This window comes from Rhinolophus hipposideros (genome assembly GCF_964194185.1).
Source record: "Rhinolophus hipposideros genome assembly, chromosome: 4".
Lineage (NCBI taxonomy): Eukaryota > Metazoa > Chordata > Mammalia > Chiroptera > Rhinolophidae > Rhinolophus > Rhinolophus hipposideros.
Genome location: NC_138050.1, coordinates 9,367,230 through 9,384,122, shown reverse-complemented (window position 1 = coordinate 9,384,122; position 16,893 = coordinate 9,367,230). Strand labels below are relative to the sequence as shown.

At 38.6% G+C, this 16,893-nt stretch overlaps 1 protein-coding gene across 3 annotated transcripts in view; it reads right to left on the bottom strand.

The window, feature by feature from the left end:
• The window catches only part of MIPEP (mitochondrial intermediate peptidase), a 198,527-nt gene that overhangs the window by 148,667 nt on the left and 32,967 nt on the right, over positions 1 to 16,893 (bottom strand). For all 3 annotated transcript variants that reach the window (XM_081045712.1, XM_081045714.1, XM_081045713.1), the window contains exons 8-10: positions 11,956 to 12,004; positions 10,417 to 10,477; positions 6,559 to 6,611 (exon numbers count right to left, since the gene is read on the bottom strand). In XM_081045712.1, the coding sequence (XP_080901838.1) occupies positions 6,559 to 6,611; positions 10,417 to 10,477; positions 11,956 to 12,004 (163 nt within the window). The remainder of the gene's footprint in view (positions 1 to 6,558; positions 6,612 to 10,416; positions 10,478 to 11,955; positions 12,005 to 16,893) is intronic.

Genomic DNA, 16,893 nt, shown 5'->3' with positions numbered 1-16,893 from the left:
TGAACCAGCAGGCCTGGCCTTGTGGAGAAAGGATACAATTACACTGATATGGCACTAGGTGACAGACCCTTATCACAGAGGCTCGAACCAAATCTTAGGGTAGAGAGGCTCTACCTGTAGCCTCTCATTCAGTCTTCGATTATATCAATACGTGAGATTTAGTAGCCATATCTGAAACACAACAGTAAGACAGAATAAACAAAAATAATGAGGAGGGGGAAGGGGAAAGGTCTAACATCCAGCTTACAGGAATTATGAGAATAAAGGAACCAGCAAAATGACAACATAAGAAAGCAACCAGATAAATCCCCAGAAGCTTGGAAATTCTGTAGAACAAATAGCTGGGTCTCTTCAACAAGTTGAAAAAATAAAAAGGTGGCAATTTGGGTATGGGCATGAGGTATATGGAGAGGCTCAGATGACAGAAACAACAAATGAAATGTGTCGGCCTTGTTCAGATTCTGGTTCCAACAAGCCAACCGGGAAAAACAAGACCTGATACTATCAAGGAAATATGAATATAGAATGGGTATTAGATGACCCAACACACAGCTGTGAACTTCATTAGGGAATAACGGTACTGAATGTATGTGAGAAAGTATCCATAATTTTTAGATACATAATAAATATGTAAGAGTGAGATGACATGAGATCTAAGATGTACCTTAAAATATTTTAGTAATAAGAAGGAAGAAAAAAGAAAAGGAAAAAGATGAAGGAAATATGGTAAAATCTTGGTAATTGTTCAACCTGGGAGAGGAATAATGCGGGTTACTTATATTTATTCTTTCTATCTCTATTTTGAAAGTTTTCATAATAAAGGTTAATTTTTTTTAAATGAAAGCACCCTGCTTGCTACTCATATATTAATAAATAAAGTATACGAGTACAATTTCACATATCAAACCGAAGGCTTTATGCTCTTGAAATGCCACCATACCATTTTCTGTGAGAGTCCAATGTTTCCTAAATAGTTTAAAACACAAAACATTCCTATTTCGTTACGTGAATGCTCTTGAGATTTTGAGTATATTCCTTAGCAAGGAACAAACACTGAATTCTACTTGCCAATGATAGCTTTATACAGGAGCACCAAAATAAATAATGATTCACTGAAACTCATTATTGGCAGAAAAGAAATAAAGTCCCAAGCATTAAAAACAAAAGCCACATGCTGAAAGGATACACAACTTTAAAATGGTTACCTGGGGTGGGGGGGGCAGGGGCAGAGAGAACTGCTATGAAGAGGGCCAGGGTGAGATCAAATGTCTCAATGTGAATACTTTCTAATCTGGTTTTGATTTTTTGAACCATGTGAATGTACTGCCAATTTATCGAAAATAAAATTTAATTTTAAATGAAATCATTTCAATATACTTTTTATAATTTAAAGAATTACTTTTAGTCTTCCATGAACAATCTACCACTAAAACTTGAAAAAGAAAAAATTAGCTGCTCTGTAAGATTTACTACCATCAGTCATTTACGCAACTATTTTCAAGGATCAACCTTTGGCACATTCATTTCTTGTCTGACTTGTCTTACTTCTAATAGGTTCTTTCTTTTCTTTAGGCAGACATTTAAGAAACTTGAAATAATTCTGAAATATTTATCATAAAAGAGAAAAAAAAGTCCCTGGGGTTAACTTGAAAAAAACCTCAAATCAAGGAAAGCCCCTTCTACTTTTGATTTCATGTCAAACCACACAATTAAGTGTTTACTTGAAAGTGGAGGAATTTAACAAGGATTTAGAAATCTTCACAGTGTTCCACTCTTCTAATCTCAAACCCAAACTATTTTCCCTTTCTTTTCTCATCCATTACCTGTGCTTCTCGGCCTACTTATGTCAATCAAGATTACCAAAACCTTAAAGCGAACTCAATCATTTGCCTTTTAAGCTACTTAAAACAGATGTTTAAAACACCCAATTCTTACAATCCCATCTGAAGCATTTCTGCATCCCGTTTTCTGGTTCTTTTACTGAGCTAATAGCAAAATAAAAGAACTTGTATTGAAACTTTAATTAAATACACTAAATCCCCTGGTGGATATTATGTAGGTTACACTGTGTTCCTGGAATAGTTGGTGATTTCTCACTCAAAGAACCAACAAGCCTGGTAAAAACCTCTGTCAACCAATGCACATTACAAAGACCTCCAGAGGGTCACACTACTTTCAACAAGGTTGAGCGATGAAAAATGTCCTTCACTAAAATATGATATTCTCTTTACAAAAATATGTCACTACCTTTGCTTTGAATAAGAATTTCCAATTACTGGTTTAGGCACAGGCTTGAACAATGGTTATCAACTGTGAACCCCAAGAAGGAATAAACCTGCTGAAAAGGACGCCTTGTGGTTAACTTGGCCCAAATTCATAATCAGAGTCTAGCAGCCATTGTTTACTGGGGTCCTCTCACGCACACTGCATATTAGGGGACAAGCACAAACTGAGCTGCCAAGCCTCCTGTACTTCATTCCTGCTGTCTGAGCCAAAACTTACAAAGGAGTTCCTGGAATCCTGTTCTGACCAATGGGCTAAGACCTGCCCCATGTGCAGCTACATCGGCACTGGCATCTTTACCGACCAATCAGAGTGGCTCCATACTGATCAATCAAGATGCATGATTCCAACCAATCAGGAGAGTGCTATTTGATTCCTCATTTGGATTCCTCATTTGCGTAAAAAATGGACCAATCAGTGATTAGGGCAGGTACTAATCAGACCTCCCCTTAGTCTGGAGGGAGCACACTTTCAGTGTCCTCCAGAGGCTGTGTTTCCCAGGTTCGCAAACTGTTCACCTCAGTAAAGATTCTTTTACTGCAACCCAGATTGGGGACTACTGTTGGCATTGGATTGTGGCAGCAACCTTTTCTTGGCACACCAATATGTTACTGAGAGCCCAGAGTGTATATTCCACATTAAACTGCAAACAGACAAATTTTGTTCTTAAGAGCTTTAAGATATGATTGAAAAGAAGCACTTAATAAAATGACACAAAGAACACAATTAGAAGGTCAACCATGTACACGTAGGCTGTGAGCATGGTGGAAGCAAGAGCTGCACAGGCTAGTGCAGACCTGGAGGCATCGTGCACACTTGGCAAAATTTCATAGGTAAAGACAGAAAAGAAGGCAAAGGGAACCTGACTGGCCACCAGACACAGGCTCTTCTGAGACAGACAGGCACCTGGCTGGGGGTCAGAGAGTTTAGTGCGGCTTAGGTAAATTGTGGAGGAAGAGGAGTGGTGGGAGACAACCAGTAGGGCCGGCTATACCCAACAAATAACTGGCGTGTATGTATTTATTGTTAAAGAAGAGTGGGTTGTGATGCTAGCAGATCCTAGAAGGCCTTGAATGACAACTCCAATTTTCTTTTGCAGGCAGTAGTGATCCCACAACCTTGAAAAGGGAAGGGACCAGAAGTGAGTTGCCCTGCCAGCCAGTTGTAGGGTACCTCCACTCCGGACACAGTGATGCTGGAAAACTCTGGCAAGATGGACGTCCCTGACTCAGTACCCTTTATCTATCATCAGAATCTTTTCTGATAAGCATTCTACAACTAATCTGATAACATTCATTACATTTTAGATGAGTGTTTTCTTACAGAAGCTTTAAGGGAGAACTGACCCCTCCTTCAAAAGATTTTTGAGAACACTTAAAAAAAACATCTCTTAGAGTGGACCATTCTCTAACAGAATGTCCACAGATGGCCAATTCCATATAATAATGTTATTTTAGTACTAATAATACAAACATTATTTCATTTAATCCTGACCTATGAGGTAGGGACTACGGTAACCCCATTTTATAGATAACTTTGCCAAGAGACGTGGAGGATAGGTAACTTTCCAAAGATCGGGTATAGCTCATTTAGTGGTAGAGCCAGGCCTTGCCCAGATCCCTCCAACTTCAGGGAACATGCTCTTGGCCCCACTGCCTCATTGCCTCACAGGCTGCCATTCTTTCCAGTGGCCGATTTGGACAGTAAGACCCCATCTCTGTGGCTGGTGTAGAGAGGTAAGAACTCTCAACTTATTTGGGGGCTCAGGTACGTCTAAGTACTAACGCCACAGTCAGTCAGCCACATAAAGACTTTTAAATGTTGTATTTCTGGTAGAAATGCAGAAGAGGGGGTCACTACCCTTTATTCAATAGCTTTTAAGATCACAATCAAACTTTTGAGGGATCTCATACCCCTAATTAATACATATACTTTCAATTCCAATTGATTAGATCTTTCCAAATACTCAAATATTCATATGTAACTTCCACAGAACCACCATTTGGGCAGGCTATACTTACAGAGTACAGTTAAATGACAAAAATCTCACTTAAATTTAAGGCTAAGCCATTAATTAAAACAATAAGGGGTATGGGGACACAATATGGATGAAGAAATACCACATAAAAATCACAGTAGCAAAAAATTAGAAAGAAATACATCTAACATATTACTCTGCAATGTCAAAAATCAAAGAAAATACTTTATATACATATGGAAAGCATTAATAAAAAAAATTTAGTATTCCTTTATGCTACATCTTAACAGGTCAATCAACCAAGCCAAATCTTTCTCTGAAAGAGCTTTAAAAGAGAAATTATATTTTTTATGCAACGATAGGGAGCAGGGTCTGCAGTTTTGCAGCCATAAAACACATTTGTGAAACAATATCTTATGTTAAGCTATAATATATTCTAAGTACTCACTGTGACTTTATCATAATTAAATTATAACAGATTTTAAATAACAGTTTATGTGCTTTCAGAGAGAAGATGTCTGATGCTGAATTTGGGATACATGTATTAAAAATAGCAGCTGATGGGGCCGGCCCGGTGGCTCAGGCGGTTGGAGCTCCATGCTCCTAACTCCAAAGGCTGCGGGTTCGATTCCCGCATGGGCCAGTGGGCTCTCAACCACAAGGTTGCCAGTTCAATTCCTCGAGTCCTGCAAGAGATGGTGGGCTCCGCCCCCTGCAACTAAGATTGATCACGGCACCTTGAGCTGAGCTGCCTCCCGGATGGCTCAGTTGTTGGTTGGAGTGCGGGGTCTCAACCACAAAGTTGCCGGTTCGACTCCCGCAGGGGATGGTGGGCTGCACCCCCTGCAACTAGCAAGGGCAACTGGACCTGGAGCTGAGCTGCGCCCTCCACAACTAAGACTGAAAGGACAACTCGAAGCTGAACGGCACCCTCCACACCTAAGATTGAAAGGACAACAACTTGACTTGGATAAAAGTCCTGGAAGTGCACACTATTCCCCAAGAAAGTCCTGTTCCCCTTCCCCAATAAAATCTTTAAAAAAAAATAGTAGCTGATGAAGTATCAATATCTGGTTATGAGACAATTATGCTTTGTAAGTAAGATTGTTTTGGGGAACAGAGATGTAATGGAGAAGCCAAAGGGGGGGGAATAAATAAAAATTAAGTGGGTAAGCTTTTCTACACTATTAAAGTACCTCCTCCTGCTGGTACAGAAAAGAACAAATATAGTTATTGCTTTCTGCTTTATGACAAATGCCAAAAAAAATCATTAAAATAAACAAAGTCTAATTTTAGTGAGGTACTTACTACTTGATGCTTGAATAATACATAGTAATAAAAAGGCTTTAAAGTCTAATACCAATCAAATAAATATATTATCATGATATATGCCAACATGCCTTAATGAAGTAAAAGGCACAAAACTTCTGTTTTCTTCTATTACTTAAATCAATCTTAACTCTCTTAAACTGCATAAAATGAATTATAAGAGAAAAATGTTAATGACTGGTTGGAGGGTAAGATTAAGATTTTTTTTAAACTCCTATTGTGCATATAAAGTTGCTTGGGACATCAACATAAAGAAGGTGGTCACTGTGAACAGGCTTCCATATTTCTTGGGTTTACGTGTAAAAAGAAAAGTGACAGAAAGAGGGAATTTTTAGGGGGGGGGAAATTTACTAATTTGCCACAATATAATTACACAGGCAAATGTAGAAGCCAGAGGAGTGGTTCGATCAACTTAAGTTTCCTAAGTCTTGATTTAATTAATATCCTTCCAGATATGCCAATAACGTGCTGAAAATATGTTGAAATAAAAATGAGGAAACGTAAGAAAATCACACAGCGCCATGCCAAGCACTACGTTATTTCTTCATTACCCTCGACCAGAAACGAGATACAACAAGGGTTTTAGCAAAGTCCCAGACTCCAACGTGTTCAGTGTAGTAAGAGAACCTGGAAGGCACACACAGGAAGAGGCAGAGAGGGGCCAGACACTAGACTCCATGGGGAGACAGGTCAGAGTCTTAGACAGGAAATGACAAAAGCCACAAAATAGGCTGGTGGGGGAGGGGTCGAGCACTGTACTGTGACTGAGAGCATAGCTTTGTGACCCAGATGTTAAAATACGTGGGCAGATGCTGACCAAGCCAGCACAGGGCCTGAATTTGAGAAGGTAGGTTGGTAAGGTGAGCAACTGAGTGAGGAGAGTAGTTGCATAATTAATGTGCAAAGTGCTCAACAAATATTGTTGTCTTTCTTTCTGCTCATACCTAAGTATCTTTCAAAAAACTTACCGCTCTGCTCGAATCACACCACTGTAGTAAGGGGGATCCCAAGGCATCAATTCCTACGACGGAAAAATTTACTGTTATGAAAGCGACTGACTATTCCACAATTTTTATCAATAATTTAGCTATCTTTTAAAATGTAAACCTATTATTATATCAGCAAAGTTTTATAAAAACCCTTAAAATTCATGACTTGGCAGGAAATACCTGCCTCTTTATTTTGACTTCTCTGTAATCATTGAGTAGAAATGTATAGTAAATATGGCATAATCTCAGAATTTGGGGAAAAGGTAAACAAATATGATCCTGAATGTAAACTAATAAAAGTCAACATTAATAGATTAAATTAGCCATGCTGAAATTTCCCCCAAACTGTAGCCCATGTATGAATCTATAAAACACACTGCAAGTAAGATTAGGGTACTAAAGGTAAGATTAGGATTCTTTCTAAATCTAAGAAAGAAGCTTAGGGTGGATCCCAAAACCAAAAGCAACAATTTAAAATGTAACTAAAGTAGAATTAACTCTAGTCTTGGCAAAGAAAACATGTCACAAAGAAATATTGTAATAGTTGTTTTTGACAACTGGTACAAAATGCTGAAAGAAAGGAATGCTTGAAAACCTGAAGGATCACCCTCCCCACAAACTGTCCAGGTGACAGAAAGAGTGGTTAAGACACCAGGCTGCGAAGTCAGACTGCCTGGGTTCAAGTCTTCGATCCACACTAGTTGGACGACTTAAAAAGGTTATTGCGGCCCATCGATGCTTTCCCGTTTTCCTTCCCCGTGACCTGGTGTCACCCCCCTCCTGCTGCTCTCCCCATCCCTCACTGCACTCTGGCCACACGGGCTGTCTCATTGTTCCTCGATCACACTGGGCATGCTCCTGCCTCAGGCCTCTGTACTTGCTGTTCCTTCTGCTTCGCCTGCTCTTCCCTGTGCCGTCTCCATGGCGTGCTCCCTCACTTCTTCCAAGTCTCTGCTCCAGGGTCCTCCTACTGACCACTCCATGTAAAATAGCAACCTCCATCCCCTTTTCTCTGCATTATTTTTCCTAGAGCCCTTCTCACCACATAATACAGCGCATATTTATTTTTTTCATGTGTTTACTCTGTTTTCTTCCCCTGGAATGTAAGCTTCATGAGGGCAGGGACTTTGTTTGCATTTGTTCCTACTATATCCTGGTGGCGCTCTGAACACTGCCTGATACTCAGTAGTCACCCAATGGTTATTTACTGAATGAATCAACAGCACCTCCCAAACAGGATTGCTTAATGCACTTAAACTATTAAATAGGACACCTGGCATTGACAAGCGCTCGTAAATGTTGGCTTTTATCCTTATTGCCACCATCCTTCAAAATTTCAGTTTAGGCATTATCTTCTTGAAATTTCAGTTTGGACATTATTCCATGGTCATATTTCTACACCAATGTAAGATACGTGTAGGTTTATTTTCTTTCTCCCCATGAGTTCCTGAAGGTCAGGGACAGCATGCCTGGGACTCTAGCCCAAGTGTTCAGTCCCTGGCACAGATTTCCTCCCATAGATGATCATTTACTATCTGCCAGATGCCAGACAGCGTGCAGGCTTTAATGATACAAAAACAAATCAGACATGATCCTTTCACCAAGAAGCCAATGATGGTCCAGGCAGTAGACAGACAAGTGACTCAGCAACCATGGGGCATTGAAACAAACGGTACATCCTGTCTGTGAAGTTGTACCATGTGAAACAGAGCCCAGGAGAAGGGTATTTAAATCACGGCAGAAGGTCAGGAAATGTTTCGAGGAGACAAAGACTAACTTGAGTTTTGAAGAACCGGAGCACTTAATCCAGATGAGAAAGGGGAAAGTCATTCCTGGGTATGGTGCTTGTGAATTATTGAAAGCTACTTACCATAGTTGCTGGCACATAAATCAATTAGAATTATAAAATAAAAGAAAGGAAAGCAATGGAAGCAAAGCTAATGTAAATGAAAAAGCATATGAACATCACACAGGTATCAATAGGGAGCAAAGGACACTCACTAACTTGGCCAATAGGGGCAGCAGAAGATAAGGCTAGAAAAGCAGGTAAGAGGCAAAATCATGAAGGGCTTGGCAGGAAAAACTAACAAACAGGAAGGTAAATCCGAGAGTTACAGGAAGTGACTGAAAATTTTTAAATAAGAGTCACATGATCAGATCTGCTATTCAGAAAAATCCCTCTGGTGGTAATTCATTCATTCATTCATTCACTTGTTCATATTTCAAATAAGTGCTGAGTACCTATTCTGTGACTAACAACCAGCTGGGCACATTACTAGACAGTGAGAATCCAGGATGGCTTTGGGGGGAGCCAGAACAAAAGGCAAGAAAACCATTTGGCAACTATCGTAATCTGGGTGAGAAGCAATAATGACCTCAACCAGGGCTGTAGCAATGAGCATGGAGGGGAGGGAACGTGGAGATATGGGAAAGGAGAATCATGGACTTGACCACTGATTATAAGGGGCCGGGGGTGGAGAGAAATCACCTGGAGGGCTTGATGAAACACAGACTCGAGATTCAGTGGCCCTCATTTGGCACTAGAGAATTTGTATTTCTAACAAGTTGCCTGTTGATGCTACTGCTTCTGGTCCAGAGAACCACTGGTCAAGAGTAAGCCCAGGTTCTGGCTCAGGTAATGGTGAACAGAGAGGTACGTACCATTCACCAAAACAGGAACTTTATGAGGAGATTGGCCATTTCACAAATGCCTGCCGAATAACCTGCATCAACAGCCATATAAAAATGTCTAGGGAGGATAGTTCAAGCCATATTAGCTTTCAGTGAACTAGCTTTGGCAACACATTCTTTTTTCTCTTTCTATATTTATCAAAGTAAATTCTGACCAGTATCTAGTTTCCTAAGCAGACTTGCCTACCAAACCAAAGAACTGACATGCTATTCTAGAAATGATCAATCCATTTCTTAGTGGTTGAACCTGGGAAGAATGGCATAGACCACCCCAGCCATCCTGTGGCACCCTCAGACCACATGGGAACCAGTGTCCTAATACCTGGAATCCCATCACTCTCCAGGGCACCCAATCACTTGGCCAGCATTCGGGCCATTAGGACACATCAGTCTGTCCTGTAAGATCATGCAGTCATTTGATCTTGTGTTTGAAAATAACACTTAAGTATTCTGAGGATGGGTATACTTTGTCAGTCATATCAACCTATTTAACTGAGTTCCATAAATCAGCAAACCAATGAGTAAACTGCAACCTTAACACCGATGGTTAAAACTGTCACCTGCTAGATCAAGCCTACACTGAGGCTCCTTAAATAAAGGCTGCTTCAAACTGAGAAGCCAACTTTCTACAGAATGGAAGCAGCCTTTGAATAAGTATATATTAATACATCATGTGTGTATAAATGTCTATAATATATGTGTAAATGGGAATATACATGTGTGTGCGCACATGCGTATATATTATGTCAACTAATCAACAAAAATATACTGGATTTCCTGGAAACATCAGCCTCAGACATCTGGATCCAATCTCTCTTTTTTTTTTAATTAAAGTTTATTGGGGTGACAATTGGTAGTAAAGTTACATAGATTTCAGGTGTACAATTCTGTATGACATCATCTATAAATCCCATTGTGTGTTCACCACCCAGAGTCAGTTCTCCTCCCATCACCATATATTTGATTGGATCCAATATCTCAATGCCTTTATTCATGAAAACCAATGATCAGAAACAAGAAAACATACACTTTCAGCATATCACTAGAAAGTTCTAGAGTCAAAAGATAATGACCTTAGCTAATAGAATGTTTACATTATTCTATTTTATTACATTATAATAAAAATATTCCAACACAGTCACTTACAGAATTTTGAGGATTTAGTTTCATTTTCATCCCTCTTATCATCTCAAAATCGTTTATCGTTCTGTAAAACAGATTTGTTACTAATTATTAGGGCAAAATGTTTATCATTATAAAAGAACTAGTTTGCGTACATCACTTCCTAATATTCATGATAAAACTAGAAGGAATTTGTAGTACAAATATAAACAAGTATTAACCTCAATTTTACATGTGTTAGAAGAGAGAGCAATATATACATCAGTAAATGACTGCAATTTCTACCTTAAAAAGCATCTTGGCAGATATGTGTCTTGAAAGTACTAAAGCTTAGAAAAATTAGCAATGTTATAGGAATATACAAATTATTAATCTGGAAACTTTAAATCACTATTTTTTGTTATACCTTAAAAAGGTAAGAAACTAACAAATTATTTTCTATAAAAAATTAACATAGATTATATAATATTAAAGATTATTCATAATTTTTCCCTCACAGAAAAATACTATCTGGGCAATAATCAAATGCATGCTTAATGTCTGTGGAATGTGAAGTTTCTGTTAGAATGAATTCCTATATGTGACTGTAAAAATATGAAGATGTTAGCTCAAAATATAATCTAACCTACACACAAGTGGACAGAGAATACTATAATTAACCAACAAAGCAAAGTAGAATAAATTCTCACATAACTGCATAATTAACGCTTCCACTTCATTATATCAAAGCCACAGTGGTACACTGGATTAAAAGAAAAGTTTGGGATTTATAAATGTAATCCAAATTAGAGAGGATTGGGTTCTAAGGCATGAGTTTATAATAGAAAAGGGAAATTTGAGCTAAAATTTAACACGTTGGTGTAGTTAGAGAGGCAAATGAAATTTTAGACAGCCTTATAAGAAAGAAATGCAGGAACATGACCTTCCTTTACAAAGCACAACATGCCTCTTCCTGGAATCCTAGGTATCTGATGCCTATTGGGCACTGCCCTTCACGAAAGCACTAGAAGAGCGCTGGTGAAGGACGAGTGACATGATCAAAGAGACAGGGCAGTGGGAAGGAGGGTAAGCAAGAATAGAACTAAGGGATACACAGCAGAAAGTAAACCACTCAGCTTGAAATTACAAGCGGTGAATCAGAGCATTCTTAAAATACACAAAATCAAAACACAGATCAATTTGCCACATCCGTGGGCTGCCAATATTTAGGCCAAAAGACAAAAAACACTATTTCCTGAACTTGACATAAAATTAATGGTACAAGCTGAAATACATAGTTTCAAAAAGGTTCGGAAAAATTTTAAATCACACATCAATGACAGCTCCTAAAGACAAATAACTAAACAGAGAGGACGACCTAAATTTTTAAGATTGTCACTTCAGGAAGACAACTATCTGCTTTCACAGTGTACCTCATAGTTCACTTAATCTCTTGCTAAAGAGTCCACAGATCCTACCCGATATTCTCAAACTAATATTCTTAACAGGTCCTTTCCTAATTTTTTATAAATCAAATCTTAAAAAAAAAAGACATATATTCTAAAGAGTAGAATAAAAACTAACCTTTCCGAAAGTTTGTGAGATAGTTTCTCAAGGAACTCCATGACAGTCTCTAAAAATGAAATCCAAAAGAAAATACCTTTAACTATGTAAAATAAAATGAACATACTTGTTAAAATTATAATGTGATGATCATAATTATACACTACCATACCCTTAAAGTGATGATTTTCAAAGGAAGCAAGGTTACTAACAAACACTAGGCATATAATAAATATTTCCAGGTGATGATAATCTCTTTATCAGAAAAACAAATTAAACTGACACAGGAATAATCCAAAGCCTTAGATCACACCCCAAAATAAGGCTAAAGAAAAAAATTGAAAATTTCAAATGTATAAGGAAAAAAGTTTCTTATACATGTCTAATTTTTCTGAGTTTTAAAGAGATAGTTAGGGCTCTGATTGATAAAATCAATACAATTTACAAGCATGATTCACTGAAAATTAGATTTTAAAAATCAATGTTTTTCAGGGTAACTATTTTTATTTTTATATACAACTGTAGGATATTCTATTCAGAACCAATACCAAAAGAATACATAGCAAAATTAGGACATTACAAATTTAAGCTCTGTTAGAATTTTTTAAAGTTCTTCACTTATAAATCTTAGTATTTTACAAACCCATAAAAGACATACTGTACTGTGTAATCATCATTATTCCCCATGGTAGGAAAGTTTTCATGTGTATTTTTGAATTTAGCACTTTCTGCCATTGACTTATGTGTACAGAGCTCATATGTATTTTAGAGTTTGCCACAAACATTGTTTTTATATGTTCCAGATGATCTTTTATATGGTTTTAAGTTTCTTGCCCTCTTCAATTGAGGTTATCTCCTTTCTAAGTAAAATAAAAGGCTAAGAAAAGAATGGAGGTTAACTGAAACCTAGAAGCCATGGGGTTTCTTATCACTGTCACTACTAAGCACAAGCCTCGTACAAAGTAATCCTAAAAATTCTACCCTAAATATCATATTAGATGGTATTAGGAATTTTAGGGGAAAAAAACATTTTTAGTTTAAAATGAAACTTCATTTCAGGATATCATACCAGTTACCAAAGAGAACTGTTTTCAAATAAATATCTGTGTATGCTTATTTCTAAATTACTATTTTTTAATAACTTTCACCCATTGTTTTTCTAGCTATCTTACAAATGAAACATTTACCTCAATTAATCTTACTGGAAAATTGTCACATTAAAAAGAATGATTTTGAAACCACCCAAAATAAATAAATGCCTCACTGGAAAATTATTTTCTAATTCACCTGTCACATGAATGCCCACCTTAACCTTTGTTTACCCCCTTTCTACCCTCCTCCTCCTCTCTGCTGAAAGCTCCGTTCCTCCACTGCCTGTTCTCAAGTTTCCCTTCCTTCTTGAAACCTTCAACAGCTACATAAGTGTCAAACAGACAAACTTCCCAAACTCCTAAAATCCTATGGCATTGTTTTGTCTACTCATTTGGCACTGAAAAGACACCAACCTGGAGTATTATTTACCTTTATATATACATATCTGAGCTCCCCAACTAAATTTTAAATCATTCAAGGATATAGATCACATCGTATGTGACCAGGTGCACAATCATTTAATTCCAAACACGTCGTGTTATCACACTAATCACTTAGTAAGCAATGGTGATTTTCTGATGATATCTGGCATTTACTGCTGCTGGTCTGGTACCCTCCAATCCATGTCACTCAAGCCAATGGTCAATTCCCAACCTTCTTCAGCTTTGACTTGCCCTCAGCATCTCAGTCGGCTGATCACTCTTCTCCTTAAAATACTACTTTCGATGCTTTCGATCAATATGGCAGAGTACGTAAACTGTACATGCTCCTCCAACAACCACATCAAAATCACAAGTAAACTAGAGAACAGCCATTATTGAGAACTGCCAGAAGTCCTATAACTAAGGACATACAGAATAAGCTATGTGGAGACTGGTAGGAGGGGCGGAGACGCTGATCAGGCTGGTTCTACACCCATGTGTGGAGGTTAAAAATCATAAGGAATATCTCATCTTATGAGATACTCCGCTTATGTGGAGGTCCCTCCTTAGGAACAAAGGGTCCCACTCCACACCAGGATCCCTAGCCAAGGGTTCCAGTGCTGTGAAGAGAAGTCCCCATAACTTCTGGCTGTGAAAACCAGCAGAGATTGTGGCTGAGACAGAGGGTGGCTGCAGTCACAGGTGTTCCTCTTAAAGGGCCCACACACAGACTTCTCGCTGACGGACTCACTCACTCTGACCTCCAGTGCTGGGGCAGCAGCTCGAAAGGCACCAGGGACATATGGGAAGGAAATGAATATAGTCTGGCTTCAGAGCAAGAGATGGAGAGGCAGCTTCCTCACAGACAGAAGTACTGGAAGAAGCCCTTGTCCTTTATTGAGCCCTCCCCTGACCCAGACTCCATATCTGAGTCTCCAACAACCTGGTTAACACCTTTTGCCCCACACTGGTGATTCCAAGATCCCAACCACCCAACTTGCCACACCACCCAAGCTGCTTACAGTGGCTTTCCCATACAAATGACCTGTCTTGGCTCATGCTGCAAATTTTCCTAAACTCTCTCAAAGGTTCACAAACCCCAAACAAGCAGCATCTGACCTCAGCATGCCCCATACCTCTTGCTAAGCAGCCCCAAGCCCAGAACAAGTGGCCGCTAGCCTCAGTTTGCAGCTTAGCCTCTCCCACGTACTGCCAAGCCCACCACAAGTGGCCACCACCTGCAGATTACTTTGTAGCTCATACCAAGTGGCCCCAAGGAGGGCACAGGCAGTGGCTGACCTTGGCCTGAACCAGAGGCCATCCCAAGAGATCCCAGAACCAACACACCCGGTGGCCAGCTTCAGACCACACCAAAGCACCAACGAATCACCTTCAGAAATGACACACCCAAAGGGCAAACTAGGCAGGAACCAGAGCCTCACTAAAGCGAATCCTGATCCATAGGGTCAGCCCCTGCACAACAGTTCTCACAGCCAGTCAGCCAGTCAATCCCACCCACTGACATGCCAAAAGTAATCAAGGCTCAACTACAGCAGGATGGCAGAGACAACCCATACAAGAAACACACCTGGAGCACCAAGCTCAGGTGACCAGGGAGTCTGAACCACTGGGCCTCACATGATACTATTACATAACACCATTCCACCAAGACCAGGAAACATTTTTTAGCTCTCCCTAATAAACAGACATAAACAAAGAGATAGCCAACCTGAGGAGATAAAGAAACATGTCCCAAATGAAAAACAAAAAAACAAAAAGAAAAACAGAACAAAACTCCAGAAGAAGATCTAAACAAAATGGAGACAAGCAATCTACCAGACTCAGAGTTCCAAATACCAGTCATAAGGATGCCCAATGATCTCAGCAAGAACTTCAACAAAGACATAGGAAACATAAAAATGGAGATAAAAACCATAATAAAAATCAGAAATAAAGAATACAATAACTGAAGTGAAGAATACATTAGAGGAAATGAACAGTAGATTAGATACAGAGGATCAAATCAGCGATTTAGAAGGTAGCAGAAAACACCCAATCAGAACAGCAAAAAAATTTTTAAATTATTTTAAATGAAGATATTTTGAGGGTCCTCTGAGAAAACATCAAGTGTACCAACATTCTCATCACCTGTGACCAGGAGGAGAAGAAAGAGAGCAAGGAATTGAAAAATTATTTAAAGAAATAATGACGGAAAACTTCCCTAACCTGGTGAAGAAAATAGACACAGAAGCCCAAGAAGCACAAACAATCCCAGATAAGATGAACCGAAAGAGGTCTTCACCAAGACACATCACAATTAAAATGTCAAAGATTAAGACAAAAAGAGAATCTTAAAAGCAGCAAGAGAAAAGCAGTTAGTTACCTACGTGGGAGCTCCTATAAGACTTCCAGCTGATTTCTCAACAGAAACTTTGCAGGACAGAAGGGATTGGTAGGAAATATTCAAAGTGATGAAAAGCAAGGACCTATAACCAAGATTATTCTACCCAGCAAAGCTATCATTTAGAATCGAAGGACAGATAAAGAGCTTCCCAGACAAGGAAAAGCTAAAGGAGTTCATCACCACCAAAGTAGTACAAGAAATGTTAATTTCTAAAGAAGAAAAAAAAATCAAAAATACAAATAAAATGTCAATAACTACAAATGTATCAACAATTACTTTAAATGTAAATGGATTAAATGCTCCAATCAAGAACAGAGTGGCTGAATGGATAAGAACGCCAGACCCTTACATATGCTGCCTACAAGAGACTCACTTCAGATCAGAAGACACACACAGACTGAAAGTAAAGTAAAAAGTAAATGGAAAAAGATATTCCATGAAAACGGAAATGAAAAAAAAATCTGGGGTAGCAATACTTACACCAGACAAAATAGACTCTAAAACGAAGTTTGTATAACGAGAGACAAAGAAGGACCCAGTAATACCACCTCTGGGTATTTATCTGCAGAAACCCAAAACATTAATTCAAAAAGACATATGCATCTATATCTTCATTGCAGCATTATTTAAAATAGCCAAGATATGGAAGCAACCTAAGTGTCCATCAATATATGGATGGATAAAAAAGAGGTGGTACATATATATAATGGAATATTACTCAGCCATAAAAAAGAATGAAATCTTGCCATCTGCAACAACATGAATGGACTTAGTGGGTATTGTGCTGAGTGAAATAAGTCAGACAGAGAAAGGCAAATATCATATGATTTCAATTATATGTGGAATCTAAAAAACAAAACAAACGAAGAAACAAACTTGTAGATACAGAGAATATTTTAATGGTTGCCAGATGGGAAGGGGGTTGGAGGGATGGGTGAAAAGGGGAAGGGATTGAGAAGTACAAATTGGTAGTTACAAAATAGTCATGGGGATATAAAGGATAGCATAGGGAATATAGTCAATAATATTGTAATAACTATG